Source organism: Corella eumyota, chromosome 2, assembly GCF_963082875.1.
Source record: "Corella eumyota chromosome 2, kaCorEumy4.1, whole genome shotgun sequence".
In the NCBI taxonomy this organism is placed as follows: Eukaryota; Metazoa; Chordata; class Ascidiacea; order Phlebobranchia; family Corellidae; genus Corella; species Corella eumyota.
The window spans coordinates 8968859-8996592 of NC_137491.1; the positions used below are offsets into that span (position 1 = coordinate 8968859).

Here is a 27734-nt window from a genome sequence, read left to right on the forward strand (position 1 = left end):
CCAACGGTTATTTACATACAATGCCCTGTGCTGATGGAACCGCCTTCAATCCAGCTATCGGAGTCTGTGATTGGCCACATAAAGTTCCAGGGTGTGGTCCAACCACTACAACACCAGAACCCACAACTACAACAACTGCCGAACCTTTTGATGGTAAGACAAATTGGCTATATAGTATTAATTTAATACTTCTAAAGAGATCGCAGCAATAGGTCTTTTTGCTTACATTTATTGTAGGCCTAAAATTATGCAAAAAAATGTTAAAAAGCGCTTTGCGCAGAAATATTTCCCTTTGGCGCCTGATACCCCAAAAGCGCTTTATCTTAAGTAACCAGTTGCATTTCAAGACGCTCTTAAAGAAAATATTTCGATTTATTTGAACACAATAAGTGCGGATAAAAAAAGAAATGCAGCTTTCGGTAAAAAAATTGTATATTATTTTTAATAATATCAGAATAGCCAAATCGAATATTTGTAAATAAATTTAGATTTATGTTTGGACAATGCTGGAAATCCACAAAGCGGAGATCCATTTGAAAAACCTGGTGATTGCGACCACTTTTATCAGGTATTGGATTAGTCTGATTACATTATTATAACATACTTAAATATCTTTTATTTACCGCAAATCTAGGATTAAGTTTGTTAAAACTGATTTTTCTACAGATAAACCTGTAGAAAAAATAATTTTCTAAATTTTCTAACTTTAAATATAATAAATTTTTAATTGTCCAGTGTTCCAACGGTTATTTACATACAATGCCCTGTGCTGATGGAACCGCCTTTAATCCAGCTATCGGAGTCTGTGATTGGCCACATAAAGTTCCAGGATGTGGTCCAACCACTACGACACCAGAACCCACAACTACCACAACCGCCGAACCCTTTGACGGTAAATTAATTTTTATTTTTATTTACCAGCGCTAACGCACTGCTTTTCGGTTTGCATAAAGTAAACATACGCATAACCAAGGAAAAACTAAATTGTAAGAATCCATTTTTTCTAACCAGATTTGTGTTTGGACAACGCCGGAAACCCTTTTAGCAGTGGCCCGTTTGAAAAACCTGGAGATTGTGATCATTTTTACCAAGTAAAAGACATTAAAAAAAATATCAATTATTATTGTGTTTATGCATGTATTTGTATTAAACATTCTGAAAATACTTTTGTTTGACAAAAGTAACAAATATATTAATAAAATAACAATTTCAATATTTTCTTGTTTTTTAGTGCTCTAACGGCTATCTTCACATCATGCCTTGTGCCGACGGTACAGTTTTTAACCCAGCTATTTCGGTTTGTGATTGGCCAAGAAATGTTCCCGGCTGTGGACCTTCAACAACCCCTGCACCAATAACAACACCAGATGTGACTGTTCCACCATTCGATGGTAAGCATTTACATTGTTTCATAATTAATTTAAAATACGACTATAGTAGAGTTAGTTAATATGGTACAGCAGCACCCCAAAATATATATATATTAAAACGATCATAAAGATTTTTACTGTTATATAAATGCCTGAATATTTTTCAAGTAAGGTTTCAAATGTTATTGACACATCTTTATAATTAAAATTTACACTTTTATTCTTTTTTATTCACAGATTTGTGTGTGGATAATGCGGGTAATCCGGTTAGCGGCGATCCATTTGAAAAACCAGGAGATTGCGACAATTTCTATCAGGTTAATGGCGTCTCTATTATATTTCTATCAATACAAAGAAATATTCCTTATTGTCAATTTTTAACGTTATTTTTCACTTAGTGTTCGAACGGATATCTTCATGACATGCCATGTGCTGATGGAACTGCTTTTAACCCAGCTATTGGAGTCTGTGACTGGCCTCACAATGTTCCTGGGTGTGCCGTAACCGGATCTGGTGCTGAAACAACTACACTTTCTCCTGTTACACCTCCTATATTTGATGGTAATTTGTAAAACAACTTTTACGAAAATAATGAAATTGTGAAATAAATTACCGCAACTGAAATTTTTCTTACACGGGCTATAAGAAATGACTTTTTAGTAATCTTTTTTGTTATTTGTAGCTGAATGTTTGGACGCTAATGGAAATCCAGTTAGCGGTGATCCATTTGAAAAACCAGGCGATTGTGATCACTTTTATCATGTAATGATGTTTTTTTATATTAACATAAATACACACATGACTTTAGACATATACAAAGCGTTACAGCGACATGTCTACGTAATAAAAATACTTATTTCTTAAATTAACAATTTTATATAAATTTAGTGCTCTAACGGATATCTTCACACCATGCCATGTGCTCCCGGAACTGTTTTTAACCCAGCTATTGGAGTTTGTGATTGGCCAAGAAATGTTCCTGGATGTGGAGGAACCGATCCATCAGGTGGATCAGGTGTTGATCCAACTACGCAACCTCCCCTTACAACTCTTCCATTTGATGGTAAAGTTTGTTTCTTATTAAATAAATAAACAAAAAAATACAATATTTAATATAGTTCTAGCAACAAATTGTGTGTTATTTTATTATGGCATATTTATAAAAATAAGAAAAGCTAATCTTCGTTTATTAAAAATCGTAGTATCTGGTATAAATGTTATTTAACAAATCAGTTTTTAATATTTGTAAATAATTTTAGATTTGTGTTTGAACAATGCTGGAAACCCAATTAGCGGTGATCCGTTTGAAAAACCTGGAGATTGTGAACACTTTTATCAGGTAAACATCAATAGGTATAACAAAGCAATCAAGTATGGGTTAAAAAATATTATTTTAATATTTAACTGTTGCCAAAACCAACTTTAAAAAAATGATTTTAAATATAGTGCTCCAATGGATATCTTCACATCATGCCATGTGCTCCCGGAACAGTTTTCAACCCAGCTATTGGAGTTTGCGATCATCCCGAAAATGTGCTTGGATGTGGAGGAACTGTACCTCCTCCAACGGATCCTCCTACTGACCCACCAACACCCCCAAGTTTTGATGGTAAGTTTTGGAAATTAAATTTAAGAGTATAAAAAATATACATGTTAGTCATACATAGGCTACCTTTAATTTATTTTTTGCTAACTAATTTTTTGTATTGCCATCTCAGATGATTGTATCGATGCAAATGGAAACCCGATCAGCGGAGCTCCATTTGAAAAACCTGGAGATTGTGACCACTTTTATCAGGTAAGCTACCAAGTGTCTGTTATAACATTTTATAGTTTTGAAGAGGTTATTTAAATTCTTCTTAATTTATCTTTAGTGCTCAAACGGATATCGCTACACCATGCCATGTGCTCCTGAAACTGTTTTCAACCCAGCTATTGGAGTTTGCGATCATCCCGTTAATGTTCCTGGATGTGGAGGAACTGTGCCACCAACTACGACTGTTCCACCCACCATCCCACCAGCAAAATTAGATCGTAAGTATTAACAGCCATTTAAATATTACCATCTCTCTTATCCAACTGTTGTAGGTTGACAGTTTTTTTTTAAATAGGAACGTACACGTTTGTCGTATTAAAGTAAATTTAATGAATTTGCTTTTTAGCCCAATGCGAGGATGCAAATGGCAATCCAGTTAGCGGATCTCCGTTTGAAAAACCAGGCGATTGTGACCACTTTTACCAGGTAATTTTTTTTGAATATAGTTTTGCCTATAATTATAACTCTTTTTACATTAATGTGTGTAAATGAAAATTGACTTACATTATTAAATGCAATTAACAGTGTTCAAACGGTTATCTTTACACCATGCCTTGTGCTCCAGCCACCGTTTTTAGTCCAGCCATTGGAGTTTGTGATCACCCTTGGAATGTACCATCTTGTTATGCGCCACCACCTGGTAGGTTAAATAGAGAACTTTCTTACCAACGTGCCTAGTTTTGTTACCTTTAGACTTTATTTGTGCATGTCTCTAAAACTTTATTTTAGCAACTTTTTGAACTTTCTTTTGTTGCCAGTATACTAGTATACAACACCTTTCGTTCTTATAGCTGTTTTATCGAACATGTCTTAATAATTTACTTTCTTGCTCTTTGCCTTTTTTCTTTTTTTGGAATGGTTTCAGCAGCCTTGGATAATCTGTTCAAGTTAAGCAAGAGCTGACAGCATGCCATGGATAAATGGAAAGCTATTAAAGGTAGTTAAAGTCTAAAACAAAAACTGCTTCTTGTTTCATCTAAAATATAATTTGTGCTGGTTTAAATCAGTAAATATCCGTAGTACGCAGCATGTCTAATTTGCACAGCTAGATTTAATTTTATGTTAGAAAGCATGCATGTTAAAAAGCACTATTTGTCATGCACTGAAGTTATACATTGTTTTTTATATTCAATTTTCAGATTTTCTAATATATTATGAACCATATCTGTGATATTTATTTTAAGTCATAAAACATCAAAGGTTTTATATGAAACACTTATGAAGTTTTATTATAATAATTCTTTGCCATAGTTTGTCAGAAAATCATCTCTACAACGATTCGTCTTGTAAGTTTTATTGAATATCGAACTTTTATTTAGAGAATGACGACCAAGAATGTACACCACAGTGGAGCACATGGTACAACACACATCATCCCAGTACTGAATTAAGTTCGGGCGACCGTGAAACCATTAAAAAAATCACCGATCTTTTTGGTGATATTTGTTTTACAAACGAACAAGTCATCACTGATGTTCAGTGCGCATGCGCAGCAAATGGGGACAGTTGGTTAACCAGTGGAGATATAATGGTATGTTTTTACCCAGAATATAATAAAATATTTTATTATAACTTTTGGCGTATTCTACACAATAAACAGTTTTTACTAAAAGCTATTAGATTTTTTATATATATTTAAACTTGCTTGCAACTGACTTAATATATTTGATTTTATTATAATGTAATTATTTATGTTATTGATGTGTTTTTAATTTATTTTTAGACTTGCTCAAAAGAGACTGGTTTGGTTTGTGAAAACCGTGATCAAACCAGTGGATATGCTTGCCTTGATTACAAAATTCGATTCCAATGTTCTGCAACATGCAAAGATTCTAACAACGGTCCTACGATCTAACATTTCACACTTCTTTTTTTCTTCTTCTACCTACTTACTTACAAAAAAACTTTTTTTCATTTTATTTTATTTTTGTTTTTTTTATTTGTAGTTCCAACATGTAAAGATGCAAATGGAGGACCTATTTCAACTGGACCTTTAGAAAAACCTGGAGATTGTGGTCACTTCTACCAATGTGGAGCAGGTAATTCTTGTTTATTAAAATAAAATTTGTACCAGAAATATATATTTCATTGAACATTCTTAATATTCTCGTTGTTTTTAGGTATTTTGTACACAATGCCATGCGCTCCCGGAACTGTATTTAATCCAGCATTGAGCGTTTGCGACTGGGCCTACAATGTCCCAGGCTGTTAAATCAAAGTAAGTAATATACTTTTTTTTCGTTAAATAAATTATATATACATAAATATAATAAACATATTAAAAATATTTATTTTATTTGCAGGCATCATTAATACCCCTCACAAGTTCATAAAACACCATTTTCATTTTTGTTTTCGAATTTATTTTTGTGATATAAAAATTCTTTTAATTTGTAAATGAACTATTTATTTTCTATTAATTTACTTGCTCAATATCTATAACTTATTGTTCAACCCCATCAGCAGTAAACGATTAAGAAAAATACATTTAATTGTTTCATTAATTTCTGTTTTGTTTTTGTATAATTGTACTGTGAGCTTTAACTTATTTATGCTATAAACTTACTTTTGTGGTGATATATATGTGTGGCTTGATTTATAAACAGATACTATTTTAAGTAGAATGGCAATTTGCGAATGCCTTTAATCCAAAAAAGCTTATATACCAAGCTAAACTTATATATTCACTAGTTAAAAGTTATGTTTTCATGTTCGTAAAAATGCGCTAAAATTGTTTTTAAAACTGTTTAAATATTTATTGAAGACAAGTTCGGGTAAAGATAACTAATATCAAAAAGGTATATTAACCCCTTTTCATAAAGGTTTGCAAAAAAATCTGTTTACAAAAAAATAAAATAGGTCAACTAAAAGCGTTGTTGCTATTCGTATGCGTTTTCAAGCTACGTTAAGGCAAAAAAAAACGCAAAACGTCTTATTAATACATTTATTTTCGCTCTCATATATATCTAAACTGATGCAAAAAATTAGATAAGACAGTTTTGCTGATGTTAATAGAATAAGTGAGTTTAGGCAATAAGTGCTTATTTTTTTCTATTATGTAATTTACGATGTTGACAGCATTAAATTTAAAAATTTAATGTTAATTATATGACTTTTTACGTTGTACAGATTGCATTTTGTTAAATTTAGCAATTTAGTTAACGAATGATGGCTTGTTATGAAAAAAATAACCCATTAACCACTTCGAAGTGGGTTGAAAGATGCGCCCTGTCTGCTGGGGTATTTTTCATTGCCTTTTAAAAAATAGTTCGATTTGTTAAAACATAATTATTACTTTAATTTATTAACATTAAAGGTTAGGTTATAACATTTAATTAATTAAAATTTTAATGATTTTAATTTAGTTTCCATTAATTGCTCGAGCGTTAATAAAAATATGCCAGAAAATAAAGCGCATCTTTTAACCCACTGCGTAACGGGTATTTTTTTCCACTTTGAAGCGATTAATTGTGACCTAATATCCTGAATCTACAGACTATTTGTACTTGAACCCTTTGCACGATTCTGCGTGGTTATCTATAACCACATAAACAACCATTTTTCTCCATAACGCATAAAAAATTTAAATATAAGCTTTATTGTGACATTTATTATCTTTAAATGCTGTTCTGTTTTTATATAATTGTACTGTGCGCTCAAATTTAAATTATGCTATAAACTTACTGTTGTGACATATGTGTTGATTGATTTATTAACAGATTTGATATAAAGCAGAACATTTATAAGCCCTTAATTAATATAAAGCTTTTATACCAAGCTAAACTTATATATGCACTAGCTAAAGGTAATGTTTTTGTTGGAAAAAATTTAAATTTTAAACTTTAGTCTTAAATAATTTACGCAAAGGAAGTTTTAAAAATTTGATTATCAAAAAATCTTTATGTACACTTAGCCTAAGCCAATTATATTCACCTATTACAAGGCTACGTTTAAGTAAAAAAAAACGTAAAAAAAACAAAATGTTTCTTTGCCTAAAGAGCCTAACTATGTATGTGAGTGCTTTAAAGGCATTTAACTGTGTTTAATTTTGTAGAAGCTTGTGTTTATACACTGTTTTACAGTCTTATCAGTAAACCTTTACATTACATTTTCAGATTACGACTTTACGTTCTTTTAAGTAAGTAAATTAGTAGACTTTTATTGCGGTTCCAGCATTTGCTTTTAGTTATGTTTAAATGGAAAATATATTATTTGTAAGTTAGTTATAAGAGTCTTAGTATAAACATTGAAACACTACTTATCAATTGTAAGTTATGTTTATGCAGATAGCAGATGTATATTTTCATATAGCCCTTGACATGAGTATTCCTAGAAATTAAAAAAGGTAAATTTTATATTTCTTCGTTTTGATCAAAGGTTGTTCTTTATTACGAAATTATAATTTTGTATTTAACTAAGTGTTAGTGGTGTTAAGGTCAAAAGGCTTGGTAGATAATGAGTTTCCATAAATAACCGAGCAATTCAATTTAAACACTTATATATTTTAAAATATGTAATCAAAAGGTAATTAACGACATCTTGTAAGGTTCATATGTAGTTCAAGATGTTTATGCAAAACATAATTTAAAATTCTGATGCCTTATATAAGTACCTTAACGTGGAATGGTTATTACGAAACTTTTGTAGGTTAAGTATTGCGAAACACCATACACAAGATAGATATTACATTTTCCATATATGGTTCGCACCGTCTATAAACTTAATTATGTATTTTCATGCGTTCGGTTTGGTGCACTAATTTTATCATAAGATTAAAGCAGTTAATAATACTATTGTGTTTTCAATGTACATTTAATAACTAGCAACTATTTGGTCTGATATATCACTATGAGCAAAACGCTTTTTTATGAACAACGTTGCATTTTTATTTGACCTACTTTAAATTTTGTTTGACACGTACATATATCAATGATAACCAATCTATAAAAAGATAGTTAAGTGCGAAAACCAATATTCATTAGTTTACGATGAAGCACGCCTATCTATAATCCGGAAGTTGAACTTTTGTAAAGTTTATTCTAAGTCTTAAAAATATAATTTAGAAAAACAATTGATTATAATTAATTTAACATTAGTTCCGACTACTTATTTAAATAGATTGCAAAATCGTCAATTCTCTTTACTTATCTGGTTAACCAAGTTTCCTTAATTTGTTTGCACATCATTAAGTTGTATTTGTTTTGTAATATAGCTTCCTTTAGTTTAATATTGTATATGATTGCACTTTGTTTTTAATTATTTTAATGCAAAAATCTTATTTAAATTACTGGTACGCAAAGCGTTTTGAAATGTTTTATGTTTTTAGGATTTTTGCACTTAAATTTTTTTGCTAAACAAGACACTATAGTTGTATATTTTTCATATTTTTGTAATGGCAAATATGACTAGACAGATATTTAAATCAACAATTAAGCAACTTTTAATTGGTATTAATTAGCTTAGAAAACAACAGACGGAAAAATTTCCACGAACAGACAATTCGTCAAACTTGCTACTTTTGAGGACACTTACAAGAAATGCAAATACCGAAAAACTTTCCCGGTCGAGGGTTTTATCAAAATGACATTACCCAACTGCAAAGTCAACAATCAAGTTGGCTATAAAACGCCAGGCAAATTGAATATAAAATCATTATACGAACTTCAAACTAAGAAAGAAAAGAAGAAAAAGAAGCTTGCAAAAACAAATGAAAAAAGTTATTGCAATTATCGCCTTGGTGGCGGGCATCAGCTTTGCGGTACCAGTCAAAGACAAAAGTTCAGAAGAACAAGTAAGTAATTAAATTAAATTAATTATTTAACAACCTCAATGCCTTACTAATAATAAACGTTTTGTCCAGATTTCTCGCTTTTTAACAAGTCATGGTGGACAGTTAGATCGTAAGTATTTTTAAAAAACAAAAAAAAAATTTTAACGTTCTGATTAATTTTTCTATTTAAAATTTAGACCGGTGTTTTGATTCGAGTGGAAGACCATTAAGCGGAGATCCTTTTGAAAAACCAAACGATTGCGATCATTTCTACCAGGTAAAATGTGTAATATTAGCACACGTAAGATCGCAGTTATTTATCTACTTCAAAACAAGATACAAAATATTTAGGCCTAATAGTTTAGCATTGTAACAAATACTGCATGCTAATTTTTTGATTTTAATTTAGTGTTCCAACGGCTATCTTTACACCATGCCGTGTGCTCCTGGAACTGCCTACAACCCAGCCATCGGAGTTTGTGATTGGCCTTACAATGTTGCTGGATGTGGAGGAGCTGCAACTTCACCTCCAGATCCAATTGTACCTCCAACTGTTGATCGTAAGTTTTTTTTTGTGCTATTAAAAATATCAAAAAATAAACACAATGTTTATTTTATTTGCTTTGTTGTGTAGTTTTGTTCACTAAAAAATATTTACACAAAAATTGCATTGAATTAACAATTACATTCTGGGTTAAGTTATTTTGCTAATAGCTGTAATAAATTAAAAATATTTTGCATTTCTTCAAAGCTGAATGTATTGACAACAATGGCAATCCGTTTGAAAAACCTGGAGATTGCGATCACTTTTATCAGGTATGTTGTAAAACAGTTTACATTATTTTAACTTAGGCAACATACATTAATATACTGCGTTAAAATTTTCACCGCCAACATTACAATATATTTAAAAAATGTTTAAAACTTGAAACAAAAAATAATTTTTGTTGAATATTCAAACTTTAAATTATAAACATATTGTTGATTGCTTCTAGTGTTCCAACGGATATTTATACACAATGCCATGTGCTCCTGGAACTGTATTTAACCCAGACATCGGAGTTTGTGATTGGCCTTACAATGTTCCTGGTTGTGGTGTAACAACTACAACATCAGCTTCTACAACTACTACATCAGCACCAACAACCTCTGACCCAAATGGTAAGAAAATTGCACTAACATTAGTTCATCGTGTCTTGAAACTATTTTTAATTTACTCTGAAAATATGTTTTTAGCTTAAGTTCAAAATGCGTTGGGCCGTTTTAATTTTTGTCAACCTCTTACTTAGGTTTAACGTTTTTTTTAATTTTTGCATAAATATTACGTAACGATTGTTAATACAAACATATATTAATTTAACATTAAATATGGTTACAGTAGAAGAAGAAAATTGCCCTAAGTTAAATATTTTGTTTTGCTTTTAAGAAAATATGATAGTAGCAGTTTATTTCACTTTATTATATATTTGTATATGTATTTTTAGACCTATGTTTAAACGCAACTGGTTATCCAATTAGTACTCCTCCATTTGAAAAACCTGGAGATTGTGACCACTTTTATCAATGCGGAGCAGGTCAGTCATGATAATTAAAACGTCACGACAACCAGATAATTTTTTGGCATTAAACACGATTAAAAATTGAATTGTTTTTAGGTATTTTGTACATTATGCCATGTGCTCCTGGAACTGCTTACAACCCAGCCATCGGAGTTTGTGATTGGCCTTACAATGTTGCTGGATGTGGAGGAGCTGCAACTTCACTTCCAGATCCAACTGTACCTCCAACTATTAATCGTAAGATTTTTTTTTAATTTTAAAAATATTAGAATAATATACACAATGTTTATTTTATCTACATTGTTGTGTAGTTTTGTTAATTAAAATCATTCGTTTAGATCAAAATTACATTCTAGGTTAAGTTATTTTGCTAATTGCTGTCATAAATTAAAATTATTTTGCATAATTTTAAAGCCGAATGTATAGACAATTCTGGCAATCCGTTTGAAAAACCTGGAGATTGCGATCACTTTTATCAAGTATGTTGTAAAACAGTTTACATTATTTTGACTTAGGCTACATTGATATACTACGTTGATATTTTTTACCGCTAACATTACGATATATTTAAAAAATGTTTAAAACTTGACATAAAAAATAGATTATTTGCTGAATATTTAAACATTAAATTATAAACATATTGTTGATTGCTTCTAGTGTTCCAACGGATATTTATACACAATGCCATGTGCTCCTGGAACTGTATTTAATCCGAGCATCGGAGTTTGTGATTGGCCTTACAATGTCCCTGGTTGTGGTGCAACAACTACAACACAAGCAACAACAACTGAAACTCCATTAACTGGAAATCGTAAGATATTTCGATGTTAAGTAAAAATAAATTTGTGTTATTAAAGTTTTTTTAAAACACTTTTTAAACAAAACTACTTATCTATTATATCTGTTTGCTCGCAATAGTGCTTTTGAAAAAAAAAATAAATGCAATGGCTTTCGATTATCAATTACATTTGCTTTGTAGCTTCTCCATGTGTGGGTGAAAATGGCGATCCGATTAGCGGTGATCCATTTGAGAAACCTGGAGATTGTGACCACTTTTATCAATGCGGAGCAGGTCAGTCATGTTTATTAAAACGTCACAACAACCAGATACTTTTTTGACATTAAACACGATTAAAAATTTTAATAATTTTAGGTATTTTATATACAATGCCATGTGCTCCTGGAACTGTATTTAACCCAGACATCGGAGTTTGTGATTGGCCTTACAATGTTCCTGGTTGTGGTGTAACAACTACAACATCAGCTTCTACAACTACTACATCAGCACCAACAACCTCTGACCCAAATGGTAAGAAAATTGCACTAACATTAGTTCATTGTGTCTTGAAACTATTTTTAATTTACTCTGAAAATATGTTTTTAGCTTAAGTTTAAAATGCGTTGGGCCGTTTTAATTTTTGTCAACCTCTTACTTAGGTTTAACGTTTTTTTTAATTTTTGCATAAATATTACGTAACGATTGTTAATACAAACATATATTAGTTTAACATTAAATATGGTTACAGTAGAAATAGAAAATTGCCCTAAGTTAAATATTTTGTTTTGCTTTTAAGAAAATATGATAGTAGCAGTTTATTTCACTTTATTATATATTTGTATATGTATTTTTAGACCTATGTTTAAACGCAACTGGTTATCCAATTAGTACTCCTCCATTTGAAAAACCTGGAGATTGTGACCACTTTTATCAATGCGGAGCAGGTCAGTCATGTTAATTAAAACGTCACGACACACCAGATACTTTTTTGGCATTAAACACGATTAAAAATTGAATTGTTTTTAGGTATTTTGTACATAATGCCATGTGCTCCTGGAACTGCTTACAACCCAGCCATCGGAGTTTGTGATTGGCCTTACAATGTTGCTGGATGTGGAGGAGCTGCAACTTCACCTCCAGATCCAACTGCACCTCCAACTATTAATCGTAAGATTTTTTTTTTAATTTAAAAAATATTAAGATATTATACACAATGTTTATTTTATCTACTTTGGTGTGTAGTTTTTTTTTATTTCAATCATTGACGTTTACATCAAAATTGCATTGAATTAACACTTACATTCTAGGTTAAGTTTTTTTGCTAAATGCTGTAATAAATTAAAAATATTTTGCATTTCTTTAAAGCCGAATGTATAGACAACTCTGGCAATCCGTTTGAAAAACCTGGAGATTGCGATCACTTTTATCAGGTATGTTGTAGAACAGTTTACATTATTTTAACTTGGGCTACATTGATATACTGCGTTGATATTTTTACCGCCAAATTACAATATATTAAAAAATGAATAAAACTTGAAACAAAAAATAATTGGTTTGTTGAATATTTAAACTTTAAATTATAAACATATTGTTGATTGCTTTGCTTCTAGTGTTCCAACGGATATTTATACACAATGCCATGTGCTCCTGGAACTGTATTTAACCCGAGCATCGGAGTTTGTGATTGGCCTTACAATGTCCCTGGTTGTGGTGCAACAACTACAACACAAGCAACAACAACTGAAACTCCATTAACTGGAAATCGTAAGATATTTCGATGTTAAGTAAAAATAAATTTGTGTTATTAAAGTTTTTTTAAAACACTTTTTAAACAAAACTACTTATCTATTATATCTGTTTGCTCGCAATAGTGCTTTTGAAAAAAAAATAAATGCAATGGCTTTCGATTATCAATTACATTTGCTTTGTAGCTTCTCCATGTGTGGGTGAAAATGGCGATCCGATTAGCGGTGATCCATTTGAAAAACCTGGAGATTGTGACCACTTTTATCAATGTGGAGCAGGTTAGTCATGTTTATTAAAACGTCACAACAACCAGATACTTTTTTGACATTAAACACGATTAAAAATTTTAATAATTTTAGGTATTTTATATACAATGCCATGTGCTCCTGGAACTGTATTTAACCCAGACATCGGAGTTTGTGATTGGCCTTACAATGTTCCTGGTTGTGGTGTAACAACTACAACATCAGCTTCTACAACTACTACATCAGCACCAACAACCTCTGACCCAAATGGTAAGAAAATTGCACTAACATTAGTTCATTGTGTCTTGAAACTATTTTTAATTTACTCTGAAAATATGTTTTTAGCTTAAGTTTAAAATGCGTTGGGCCGTTTTAATTTTTGTCAACCTCTTACTTAGGTTTAACGTTTTTTTTTAATTTTTGCATAAATATTACGTAACGTTTGTTAATACAAACTTATATTAGTTTAACATTAAATATGGTTACAGTGGAAATAGAAAATTGCCCTAAGTTAAATATTTTGTTTTGCTTTTAAGAAAATATGATAGTAGCAGTTTATTTCATTTTATTATATATTTGTATATATATTTTTAGACCTATGTTTAAACGCAACTGGTTATCCAATTAGTACTCCTCCATTTGAAAAACCTGGAGATTGTGACCACTTTTATCAATGCGGAGCAGGTCAGTCATGTTAATTAAAACGTCACGACACACCAGATACTTTTTTGGCATTAAATACGATTAAAAATTGAATTGTTTTTAGGTATTTTGTACATAATGCCATGTGCTCCTGGAACTGCTTACAACCCAGCCATTGGAGTTTGTGATTGGCCTTACAATGTTGCTGGATGTGGAGGAGCTGCAACTTTACCTCCAGATCCAACTGCACCTCCAACTATTAATCGTAAGATTTTTTTTTTAATTTAAAAAATATTAAGATATTATACACAATGTTTATTTTATCTACTTTGGTGTGTAGTTTTTTTTTATTTCAATCATTGACGTTTACATCAAAATTGCATTGAATTAACACTTACATTCTAGGTTAAGTTTTTTTGCTAAATGCTGTAATAAATTAAAAATATTTTGCATTTCTTTAAAGCCGAATGTATAGACAACTCTGGCAATCCGTTTGAAAAACCTGGAGATTGCGATCACTTTTATCAGGTATGTTGTAGAACAGTTTACATTATTTTAACTTGGGCTACATTGATATACTGCGTTGATATTTTTACCGCCAAATTACAATATATTAAAAAATGAATAAAACTTGAAACAAAAAATAATTGGTTTGTTGAATATTTAAACTTTAAATTATAAACATATTGTTGATTGCTTTGCTTCTAGTGTTCCAACGGATATTTATACACAATGCCATGTGCTCCTGGAACTGTATTTAACCCGAGCATCGGAGTTTGTGATTGGCCTTACAATGTTCCTGGTTGTGGTGCAACAACTACAACACAAGCAACAACAACTGAAACTCCATTAACTGGAAATCGTAAGATATTTCGATGTTAAGTAAAAATAAATTTGTGTTATTAAAGTTTTTTTAAAACACTTTTTAAACAAAACTACTTATCTGTTATATCTGTTTGCTCGCAATAGTTCTTTTGAAAAAAAAATAAATGCAATGGCTTTCGATTATCAATTACATTTGCTTTGTAGCTTCTCCATGTGTGGGAGAAAATGGCGATCCGATTAGCGGTGATCCATTTGAAAAACCTGGAGATTGTGACCACTTTTATCAATGTGGAGCAGGTTAGTCATGTTTATTAAAACGTCACAACAACCAGATACTTTTTTGACATTAAACACGATTAAAAATTTTAATAATTTTAGGTATTTTATATACAATGCCATGTGCTCCTGGAACTGTATTTAACCCAGACATCGGAGTTTGTGATTGGCCTTACAATGTTCCTGGTTGTGGTGTAACAACTACAACATCAGCTTCTACAACTACTACATCAGCACCAACAACCTCTGACCCAAATGGTAAGAAAATTGCACTAACATTAGTTCATTGTGTCTTGAAACTATTTTTAATTTACTCTGAAAATATGTTTTTAGCTTAAGTTTAAAATGCGTTGGGCCGTTTTAATTTTTGTCAACCTCTTACTTAGGTTTAACGTTTTTTTTAATTTTTGCATAAATATTACGTAACGTTTGTTAATACAAACCTATATTAGTTTAACATTAAATATGGTTACAGTGGAAATAGAAAATTGCCCTAGGTTAAATATTTTGTTTTGCTTTAAAGAAAATATGATAGTAGCAGTTTATTTCATTTTATTATATATTTGTATATATATTTTTAGACCTATGTTTAAACGCAACTGGTTATCCAATTAGTACTCCTCCATTTGAAAAACCTGGAGATTGTGACCACTTTTATCAATGCGGAGCAGGTCAGTCATGTTAATTAAAACGTCACGACACACCAGATACTTTTTTGGCATTAAACACGATTAAAAATTGAATTGTTTTTAGGTATTTTGTACATAATGCCATGTGCTCCTGGAACTGCTTACAACCCAGCCATCGGAGTTTGTGATTGGCCTTACAATGTTGCTGGATGTGGAGGAGCTGCAACTTCACCTCCAGATCCAACTGCACCTCCAACTATTAATCGTAAGATTTTTTTTTAATTTAAAAAATATTAAGATATTATACACAATGTTTATTTTATCTACTTTGGTGTGTAGTTTTTTTTTATTTCAATCATTGACGTTTACATCAAAATTGCATTGAATTAACACTTACATTCTAGGTTAAGTTTTTTTGCTAAATGCTGTAATAAATTAAAAATATTTTGCATTTCTTTAAAGCCGAATGTATAGACAACTCTGGCAATCCGTTTGAAAAACCTGGAGATTGCGATCACTTTTATCAGGTATGTTGTAGAACAGTTTACATTATTTTAACTTGGGCTACATTGATATACTGCGTTGATATTTTTACCGCCAAATTACAATATATTAAAAAATGAATAAAACTTGAAACAAAAAATAATTGGTTTGTTGAATATTTAAACTTTAAATTATAAACATATTGTTGATTGCTTTGCTTCTAGTGTTCCAACGGATATTTATACACAATGCCATGTGCTCCTGGAACTGTATTTAACCCGAGCATCGGAGTTTGTGATTGGCCTTACAATGTCCCTGGTTGTGGTGCAACAACTACAACACAAGCAACAACAACTGAAACTCCATTAACTGGAAATCGTAAGATATTTCGATGTTAAGTAAAAATTTGTGTTATTAAAGTTTTTATTAAAGTTTTTTTAAAACACTTTTTAAACAAAACTACTTATCTATTATATCTGTTTGCTCGCAATAGTGCTTTTGAAAAAAAAATAAATGCAATGGCTTTCGATTATCAATTACATTTGCTTTGTAGCTTCTCCATGTGTGGGTGAAAATGGCGATCCGATTAGCGGTGATCCATTTGAAAAACCTGGAGATTGTGACCACTTTTATCAATGTGGAGCAGGTCAGTCATGTTTATTAAAACGTCACAACAACCAGATACTTTTTTGACATTAAACACGATTAAAAGTTTTAATAATTTTAGGTATTTTATATACAATGCCATGTGCTCCTGGAACTGTATTTAACCCAGACATCGGAGTTTGTGATTGGCCTTACAATGTTCCTGGTTGTGGTGTAACAACTACAACATCAGCTTCTACAACTACTACATCAGCACCAACAACCTCTGACCCAAATGGTAAGAAAATTGCACTAACATTAGTTCATTGTGTCTTGAAACTATTTTTAATTTACTCTGAAAATATGTTTTTAGCTTAAGTTTAAAATGCGTTGGGCCGTTTTAATTTTTGTCAACCTCTTACTTAGGTTTAACGTTTTTTTTAAATTTTGCATAAATATTACGTAACGTTTGTTAATACAAACCTATATTAGTTTAACATTAAATATGGTTACAGTGGAAATAGAAAATTGCCCTAGGTTAAATATTTTGTTTTGCTTTAAAGAAAATATGATAGTAGCAGTTTATTTCATTTTATTATATATTTGTATATATATTTTTAGACCTATGTTTAAACGCAACTGGTTATCCAATTAGTACTCCTCCATTTGAAAAACCTGGAGATTGTGACCACTTTTATCAATGCGGAGCAGGTCAGTCATGTTAATTAAAACGTCACGACACACCAGATACTTTTTTGGCATTAAACACGATTAAAAATTGAATTGTTTTTAGGTATTTTGTACATAATGCCATGTGCTCCTGGAACTGCTTACAACCCAGCCATCGGAGTTTGTGATTGGCCTTACAATGTTGCTGGATGTGGAGGAGCTGCAACTTCACCTCCAGATCCAACTGCACCTCCAACTATTAATCGTAAGATTTTTTTTTAATTTAAAAAATATTAAGATATTATACACAATGTTTATTTTATCTACTTTGGTGTGTAGTTTTTTTTTATTTCAATCATTGACGTTTACATCAAAATTGCATTGAATTAACACTTACATTCTAGGTTAAGTTTTTTTGCTAAATGCTGTAATAAATTAAAAATATTTTGCATTTCTTTAAAGCCGAATGTATAGACAACTCTGGCAATCCGTTTGAAAAACCTGGAGATTGCGATCACTTTTATCAGGTATGTTGTAGAACAGTTTACATTATTTTAACTTGGGCTACATTGATATACTGCGTTGATATTTTTACCGCCAAATTACAATATATTAAAAAATGAATAAAACTTGAAACAAAAAATAATTGGTTTGTTGAATATTTAAACTTTAAATTATAAACATATTGTTGATTGCTTTGCTTCTAGTGTTCCAACGGATATTTATACACAATGCCATGTGCTTCTGGAACTGTATTTAACCCGAGCATCGGAGTTTGTGATTGGCCTTACAATGTCCCTGGTTGTGGTGCAACAACTACAACACAAGCAACAACAACTGAAACTCCATTAACTGGAAATCGTAAGATATTTCGATGTTAAGTAAAAATTTGTGTTATTAAAGTTTTTATTAAAGTTTTTTTAAAACACTTTTTAAACAAAACTACTTATCTATTATATCTGTTTGCTCGCAATAGTGCTTTTGAAAAAAAAATAAATGCAATGGCTTTCGATTATCAATTACATTTGCTTTGTAGCTTCTCCATGTGTGGGTGAAAATGGCGATCCGATTAGCGGTGATCCATTTGAAAAACCTGGAGATTGTGACCACTTTTATCAATGTGGAGCAGGTTAGTCATGTTTATTAAAACGTCACAACAACCAGATACTTTTTTGACATTAAACACGATTAAAAATTTTAATAATTTTAGGTATTTTATATACAATGCCATGTGCTCCTGGAACTGTATTTAGCCCAGACATCGGAGTTTGTGATTGGCCTTACAATGTTCCTGGTTGTGGTGTAACAACTACAACATCAGCTTCTACAACTACTACATCAGCACCAACAACCTCTGACCCAAATGGTAAGAAAATTGCACTAACATTAGTTCATTGTGTCTTGAAACTATTTTTAATTTACTCTGAAAATATGTTTTTAGCTTAAGTTTAAAATGCGTTGGGCCGTTTTAATTTTTGTCAACCTCTTACTTAGGTTTAACGTTTTTTTTAATTTTTGCATAAATATTACGTAACGTTTGTTAATACAAACTTATATTAGTTTAACATTAAATATGGTTACAGTGGAAATAGAAAATTGCCCTAAGTTAAATATTTTGTTTTGCTTTTAAGAAAATATGATAGTAGCAGTTTATTTCATTTTATTATATATTTGTATATATATTTTTAGACCTATGTTTAAACGCAACTGGTTATCCAATTAGTACTCCTCCATTTGAAAAACCTGGAGATTGTGACCACTTCTATCAATGCGGAGCAGGTCAGTCATGTTAATTAAAACGTCACGACACACCAGATACTTTTTTGGCATTAAACACGATTAAAAATTGAATTATTTTTAGGTATTTTGTACATAATGCCATGTGCTCCTGGAACTGCTTACAACCCAGCCATCGGAGTTTGTGATTGGCCTTACAATGTTGCTGGATGTGGAGGAGCTGCAACTTCACCTCCAGATCCAACTGCACCTCCAACTATTAATCGTAAGATTTTTTTTTAATTTAAAAAATATTAAGATATTATACACAATGTTTATTTTATCTACTTTGGTGTGTAGTTTTTTTTTATTTCAATCATTTACGTTTACATCAAAATTGCATTGAATTAACACTTACATTCTAGGTTAAGTTTTTTTGCTAAATGCTGTAATAAATTAAAAATATTTTGCATTTCTTTAAAGCCGAATGTATAGACAACTCTGGCAATCCGTTTGAAAAACCTGGAGATTGCGATCACTTTTATCAGGTATGTTGTAGAACAGTTTACATTATTTTAACTTGGGCTACATTGATATACTGCGTTGATATTTTTACCGCCAAATTACAATATATTAAAAAATGAATAAAACTTGAAACAAAAAATAATTGGTTTGTTGAATATTTAAACTTTAAATTATAAACATATTGTTGATTGCTTTGCTTCTAGTGTTCCAACGGATATTTATACACAATGCCATGTGCTCCTGGAACTGTATTTAACCCGAGCATCGGAGTTTGTGATTGGCCTTACAATGTCCCTGGTTGTGGTGCAACAACTACAACACAAGCAACAACAACTGAAACTCCATTAACTGGAAATCGTAAGATATTTCGATGTTAAGTAAAAATAAATTTGTGTTTTTAAGTTTTTTTAAAACACTTTTTAAACAAAACTACTTATCTATTATATCTGTTTGCTCGCAATAGTGCTTTTGAAAAAAAAATAAATGCAATGGCTTTCGATTATCAATTACATTTGCTTTGTAGCTTCTCCATGTGTGGGTGAAAATGGCGATCCGATTAGCGGTGATCCATTTGAAAAACCTGGAGATTGTGACCACTTTTATCAATGTGGAGCAGGTCAGTCATGTTTATTAAAACGTCACAACAACCAGATACTTTTTTGACATTAAACACGATTAAAAATTTTAATAATTTTAGGTATTTTATATACAATGCCATGTGCTCCTGGAACTGTATTTAACCCAGACATCGGAGTTTGTGATTGGCCTTACAATGTTCCTGGTTGTGGTGTAACAACTACAACATCAGCTTCTACAACTACTACATCAGCACCAACAACCTCTGACCCAAATGGTAAGAAAATTGCACTAACATTAGTTCATTGTGTCTTGAAACTATTTTTAATTTACTCTGAAAATATGTTTTTAGCTTAAGTTTAAAATGCGTTGGGCCGTTTTAATTTTTGTCAACCTCTTACTTAGGTTTAACGTTTTTTTTAATTTTTGCATAAATATTACGTAACGTTTGTTAATACAAACTTATATTAGTTTAACATTAAATATGGTTACAGTGGAAATAGAAAATTGCCCTAAGTTAAATATTTTGTTTTGCTTTTAAGAAAATATGATAGTAGCAGTTTATTTCATTTTATTATATATTTGTATATATATTTTTAGACCTATGTTTAAACGCAACTGGTTATCCAATTAGTACTCCTCCATTTGAAAAACCTGGAGATTGTGACCACTTTTATCAATGCGGAGCAGGTCAGTCATGTTAATTAAAACGTCACGACACACCAGATACTTTTTTGGCATTAAACACGATTAAAAATTGAATTGTTTTTAGGTATTTTGTACATAATGCCATGTGCTCCTGGAACTGCTTACAACCCAGCCATCGGAGTTTGTGATTGGCCTTACAATGTTGCTGGATGTGGAGGAGCTGCAACTTCACCTCCAGATCCAACTGCACCTCCAACTATTAATCGTAAGATTTTTTTTTAATTTAAAAAATATTAAGATATTATAAACAATGTTTATTTTATCTACTTTGGTGTGTAGTTTTTTTTTATTTCAATCATTGACGTTTACATCAAAATTGCATTGAATTAACACTTACATTCTAGGTTAAGTTTTTTTGCTAAATGCTGTAATAAATTAAAAATATTTTGCATTTTTTCAAAGCCGAATGTATAGACAACTCTGGCAATCCGTTTGAAAAACCTGGAGATTGCGATCACTTTTATCAGGTATGTTGTAGAACAGTTTACATTATTTTAACTTAGGCTACATTGATATACTGCGTTGATATTTTTACCGCCAAATTACAATATATTAAAAAATGAATAAAACTTGAAACAAAAGATAATTGGTTTGTTGAATATTTAAACTTTAAATTATAAACATATTGTTGATTGCTTTGCTTCTAGTGTTCCAACGGATATTTATACACAATGCCATGTGCTCCTGGAACTGTATTTAACCCGAGCATCGGAGTTTGTGATTGGCCTTACAATGTCCCTGGTTGTGGTGCAACAACTACAACACAAGCAACAACAACTGAAACTCCGTTAACTGGAAATCGTAAGATATTTCGATGTTAAGTAAAAATAAATTTGTGTTATTAAAGTTTTTTTAAAACACTTTTTAAACAAAACTACTAAATATTATATCTGTTTGCTCGCAATAGTGCTTTTGAAAAAAAAATAAATGCAATGGCTTTCGATTATCAATTACATTTGCTTTGTAGCTTCTCCATGTGTGGGTGAAAATGGCGATCCGATTAGCGGTGATCCATTTGAAAAACCTGGAGATTGTGACCACTTTTATCAATGTGGAGCAGGTTAGTCATGTTTATTAAAACGTCACAACAACCAGATACTTTTTTGACATTAAACACGATTAAAAATTTTAATAATTTTAGGTATTTTATATACAATGCCATGTGCTCCTGGAACTGTATTTAACCCAGACATCGGAGTTTGTGATTGGCCTTACAATGTTCCTGGTTGTGGTGTAACAACTACAACATCAGCTTCTACAACTACTACATCAGCACCAACAACCTCTGACCCAAATGGTAAGAAAATTGCACTAACATTAGTTCATTGTGTCTTGAAACTATTTTTAATTTACTCTGAAAATATGTTTTTAGCTAAGTTTAAAATGCGTTGGGCCGTTTTAATTTTTGTCAACCTCTTACTTAGGTTTAACGTTTTTTTTAATTTTTGCATAAATATTACGTAACGTTTGTTAATACAAACTTATATTAGTTTAACATTAAATATGGTTACAGTGGAAATAGAAAATTGCCCTAAGTTAAATATTTTGTTTTGCTTTTAAGAAAATATGATAGTAGCAGTTTATTTCATTTTATTATATATTTGTATATATATTTTTAGACCTATGTTTAAACGCAACTGGTTATCCAATTAGTACTCCTCCATTTGAAAAACCTGGAGATTGTGACCACTTTTATCAATGCGGAGCAGGTCAGTCATGTTAATTAAAACGTCACGACACACCAGATACTGTTTTGGCATTAAACACGATTAAAAATTGAATTGTTTTTAGGTATTTTGTACATAATGCCATGTGCTCCTGGAACTGCTTACAACCCAGCCATCGGAGTTTGTGATTGGCCTTACAATGTTGCTGGATGTGGAGGAGCTGCAACTTCACCTCCAGATCCAACTGCACCTCCAACTATTAATCGTAAGATTTTTTTTTAATTTAAAAAATATTAAGATATTATAAACAATGTTTATTTTATCTATTTTGGTGTGTAGTTTTTTTTTATTTCAATCATTGACGTTTACATCAAAATTGCATTGAATTAACACTTACATTCTAGGTTAAGTTTTTTTGCTAAATGCTGTGATAAATTAAAAATATTTTGCATTTTTTCAAAGCCGAATGTATAGACAACTCTGGCAATCCGTTTGAAAAACCTGGAGATTGCGATCACTTTTATCAGGTATGTTGTAGAACAGTTTACATTATTTTAACTTGGGCTACATTGATATACTGCGTTGATATTTTTACCGCCAAATTACAATATATTAAAAAATGAATAAAACTTGAAACAAAAAATAATTGGTTTGTTGAATATTTAAACTTTAAATTATAAACATATTGTTGATTGCTTTGCTTCTAGTGTTCCAACGGATATTTATACACAATGCCATGTGCTCCTGGAACTGTATTTAACCCGAGCATCGGAGTTTGTGATTGGCCTTACAATGTCCCTGGTTGTGGTGCAACAACTACAACACAAGCAACAACAACTGAAACTCCATTAACTGGAAATCGTAAGATATTTCGATGTTAAGTAAAAATAAATTTGTGTTATTAAAGTTTTTTTAAAACACTTTTTAAACAAAACTACTTATCTGTTATATCTGTTTGCTCGCAATAGTGCTTTTGAAAAAAAAAATAAATGCAATGGCTTTCGATTATCAATTACATTTGCTTTGTAGCTTCTCCATGTGTGGGTGAAAATGGCGATCCGATTAGCGGTGATCCATTTGAAAAACCTGGAGATTGTGACCACTTTTATCAATGTGGAGCAGGTCAGTCATGTTTATTAAAACGTCACAACAACCAGATACTTTTTTGACATTAAACACGATTAAAAGTTTTAATAATTTTAGGTATTTTATATACAATGCCATGTGCTCCTGGAACTGTATTTAACCCAGACATCGGAGTTTGTGATTGGCCTTACAATGTTCCTGGTTGTGGTGTAACAACTACAACATCAGCTTCTACAACTACTACATCAGCACCAACAACCTCTGACCCAAATGGTAAGAAAATTGCACTAACATTAGTTCATTGTGTATTGAAACTATTTTTAATTTACTCTGAAAATATGTTTTTAGCTTAAGTTTAAAATGCGTTGGGCCGTTTTAATTTTTGTCAACCTCTTACTTAGGTTTAACGTTTTTTTTAATTTTTGCATAAATATTACGTAACGTTTGTTAATACAAACCTATATTAGTTTAACATTAAATATGGTTACAGTGGAAATAGAAAATTGCCCTAGGTTAAATATTTTGTTTTGCTTTTAAGAAAATATGATAGTAGCAGTTTATTTCATTTTATTATATATTTGTATATATATTTTTAGACCTATGTTTAAACGCAACTGGTTATCCAATTAGTACTCCTCCATTTGAAAAACCTGGAGATTGTGACCACTTTTATCAATGCGGAGCAGGTCAGTCATGTTAATTAAAACGTCACGACACACCAGATACTTTTTTGGCATTAAACACGATTAAAAATTGAATTGTTTTTAGGTATTTTGTACATAATGCCATGTGCTCCTGGAACTGCTTACAACCCAGCCATCGGAGTTTGTGATTGGCCTTACAATGTTGCTGGATGTGGAGGAGCTGCAACTTCACCTCCAGATCCAACTGCACCTCCAACTATTAATCGTAAGATTTTTTTTTAATTTAAAAAATATTAAGATATTATACACAATGTTTATTTTATCTACTTTGGTGTGTAGTTTTTTTTTATTTCAATCATTGACGTTTACATCAAAATTGCATTGAATTAACACTTACATTCTAGGTTAAGTTTTTTTGCTAAATGCTGTAATAAATTAAAAATATTTTGCATTTTTTCAAAGCCGAATGTATAGACAACTCTGGCAATCCGTTTGAAAAACCTGGAGATTGCGATCACTTTTATCAGGTATGTTGTAGAACAGTTTACATTATTTTAACTTGGGCTACATTGATATACTGCGTTGATATTTTTACCGCCAAATTACAATATATTAAAAAATGAATAAAACTTGAAACAAAAAATAATTGGTTTGTTGAATATTTAAACTTTAAATTATAAACATATTGTTGATTGCTTTGCTTCTAGTGTTCCAACGGATATTTATACACAATGCCATGTGCTCCTGGAACTGTATTTAACCCGAGCATCGGAGTTTGTGATTGGCCTTACAATGTCCCTGGTTGTGGTGCAACAACTACAACACAAGCAACGACAACTGAAACTCCATTAACTGGAAATCGTAAGATATTTCGATGTTAAGTAAAAATAAATTTGTGTTATTAAAGTTTTTTTAAAACACTTTTTAAACAAAACTACTTATCTGTTATATCTGTTTGCTTGCAATAGTGCTTTTGAAAAAAAAAATGCAATGGCTTTCGATTATCAATTACTTTTGCTTTGTAGTTTCTTCGTGTGTGGGTGAGAATGGCGATCCAATTAGCGGTGATCCATTTGAAAAACCTGGAGATTGTGAACACTTTTATCAATGCGGAGCAGGTTAGCACTGTTTGTTGATATTCTAACTACTAAAATATACCTTTTTTTGGCATCGAACACACTTTATAATTCTATTGTTTTTAGGTATTTTATACACAATGCCATGTGCTCCTGGAACTGTATTTAATCCAGACATCGGTGTATGTGATTGGCTTTACAATGTTCCTGGTTGTGGTGCAACAACTACAACAACAAAAATACCAACATTTACAACAACCTCAGCTGATGACTTTAATGGTAATTATTTTAGCTTAAAAAAATTTGCAAGCTCAATTCCATTAATAAATAATGTGAAAATAACTTGTTTTATAGATGACTGTGTGGATTCGGAGGGTAATCCTATCAGTGGACCTCCTTACGAAAAACCAGGAGATTGTGATTACTTTTATCAGGTAGACTAATTATTTTATCTTTTTTAACTTAATTTGTTCTATTTAACATCTTAAAATTAATTTATTTTTAGTGCTCGAACGGAGAACGTTACACCATGCCATGTGCTCCTGGAACTGTATTTAACCCGAACATTGGAGTTTGTGATTGGCCTTACAATGTTCCTGGTTGTAGTGCAACAATTACAACAACAAAACTACCAACACTTACAACAACCACAGCTAATGATTTTGATGGTCATTATTTTAGTTTGACTAAATATGGTAAAGTGAATTTAAAAATTGTGGTGTTGAAATTATTCGTTTTACAGATGATTGTGTGGATTCGAATGGTTATCCAATCAGTGGACCCCCTTACGAAAAACCTGAAGATTGTGATCACTTTTATCAGGCAAGTCTTCTCAATTTATTAACGTATACTTTAACTGTTTGATGCGACTACGTAAAATTAAATATTTATGAACAGTGTGGAGGTGGTATTCGTTACACGAAGCCATGTGCTCCCGAAACTGTTTTTAACCCAGACATCGGAGTTTGTGATCATCCTTGGAATGTCCCCGGTTGTGGTGCAACAACTACAACAAACATATCAACAACTACAACACCCAAAGCTGATTCTTTTCACGGTAAAAACTTTAGTTTGACATAATATGCCACAGCAAATCTATAAAACAATGATGTTAAAATAATATGTTTTACAGATGACTGTGTGGATTCGAACGGTTATCCCATTAGCGGACCTCCTTACGAAAAACCTGAAGATTGTGATAACTTTTATCAGGTAAGCCACCAAGTGTCTTATATATTGTATACCATTATACACTTATGAAAAAAATTTCTAGATTCTTAAATTATTTTTAGTGCTCAAACGGATACCGTTACACCATGCCATGTGCTCCTGGAACAGTTTTTAACCCAGTTATTGAAGTTTGTGATTGGCCTTATAACGTTCTTGGTTGTGGAGAAACAGCTACTCAGGAACCTCCTGTTACTGTTAATCCGACTCAACCGCAACCAGAAATTAATGGTAATTCGTTTTAAATTCAAACTTTCAGTTTTTGTGTTTTGTTAATATAGCACATTAGTTGCAATACAGTTGAATAAATGTATTTTTATTTCATTAAACTGATATGCAAAACCAAGACTAAACAAGTGGTTTTATTTGCCTGGATTGTAAAATTTAATTTTTTATGCTCGGACTACTGTGCAACCGAGCCAAATATAACCTATACACAAACTTTTTTTAAACACACGTCAGTTTCTCACTCTCTTTTTTCTTTGACAGAAAAATGTCTAGCTAGTATTGGCTTAATGGCATTGGTTTAAACATATGTTTTTTTTTAGAAAACCTCTGCGTAGGCGTAAATGGTGAACCACTTTCGACAGACCCCTTTAAAAAGCCTGGAGATTGCGATAATTTCTATCAATGTGGCGCTGGTTAGTGCATTTTAAATCGTCCTTTTAATTAGTAACAAGCATATATGGAACCTTATTGTAATATGTTTTTTTTTAGGAATCCTGTACATAATGCCATGTGCTCCTGGAACAGCTTTCAACCCCAACCTAAAAGTATGCGACTGGCCCTCCAATGTACCAGGCTGTTAAAAGGCATAAAGTATGTATTCAACTTATTATCTTACTTACATGCATACTGGTTCAATATCTAATTTAGTTTTTAATTTTATTTTGTTTCAGGTTTTCTTGTTATGAACGGATATATTGCAAACCTTTTTTTTTATATAGAAATGATTTTCAACTTCCAATTATTGTATTTATTTTTTTTAATTTTTGGTAATTTATAAAGGTGTTGGTTTAAATAAAATATACGAGGTATACATGTAGTCTAATTTCTAAGCACTGTTTTGGTAAAATTAAATATTTAAAATCCAAAGTTCGTTAGATTTTTTTGGCG

At 31.3% G+C, this 27734-nt stretch overlaps 1 protein-coding gene across 1 annotated transcript; it reads left to right on the plus strand.

Annotated features, from left to right (window-relative positions):
* Positions 1 to 508: 508 nt before the first annotated feature.
* Positions 509 to 27655, plus strand: LOC145741198 (uncharacterized). Its single transcript, XM_082558742.1, is given in 83 exon segments — positions 509 to 568; positions 736 to 892; positions 1012 to 1091; positions 1232 to 1391; positions 1608 to 1687; positions 1769 to 1931; positions 2053 to 2132; positions 2259 to 2433; positions 2630 to 2709; positions 2817 to 2979; positions 3089 to 3168; positions 3245 to 3404; positions 3533 to 3612; positions 3712 to 3826; positions 5133 to 5225; positions 5307 to 5426; positions 9154 to 9233; positions 9366 to 9516; positions 9708 to 9772; positions 9952 to 10117; positions 10441 to 10530; positions 10612 to 10752; positions 10930 to 10994; positions 11173 to 11326; positions 11495 to 11587; positions 11669 to 11824; positions 12148 to 12237; positions 12320 to 12460; positions 12659 to 12723; positions 12904 to 13057; positions 13225 to 13317; positions 13399 to 13554; positions 13879 to 13968; positions 14051 to 14191; positions 14390 to 14454; positions 14635 to 14788; positions 14956 to 15048; positions 15130 to 15285; positions 15609 to 15698; positions 15781 to 15921; positions 16119 to 16183; positions 16364 to 16517; positions 16693 to 16785; positions 16867 to 17022; positions 17346 to 17435; positions 17518 to 17658; positions 17856 to 17920; positions 18101 to 18254; positions 18430 to 18522; positions 18604 to 18759; positions 19083 to 19172; positions 19255 to 19395; positions 19593 to 19657; positions 19838 to 19991; positions 20158 to 20250; positions 20332 to 20487; positions 20811 to 20900; positions 20983 to 21123; positions 21321 to 21385; positions 21566 to 21719; positions 21886 to 21978; positions 22060 to 22215; positions 22538 to 22627; positions 22710 to 22850; positions 23048 to 23112; positions 23293 to 23446; positions 23615 to 23707; positions 23789 to 23944; positions 24268 to 24357; positions 24440 to 24580; positions 24778 to 24842; positions 25023 to 25176; positions 25341 to 25433; positions 25518 to 25670; positions 25746 to 25825; positions 25897 to 26059; positions 26134 to 26213; positions 26289 to 26448; positions 26524 to 26603; positions 26684 to 26849; positions 27167 to 27259; positions 27336 to 27437; positions 27518 to 27655. Coding segments are annotated over 81 exon segments (9426 nt in total). The 5' UTR covers positions 509 to 568; positions 736 to 759; the 3' UTR covers positions 27428 to 27437; positions 27518 to 27655.
* The last annotated feature ends 79 nt before the right edge of the window (positions 27656 to 27734 follow it).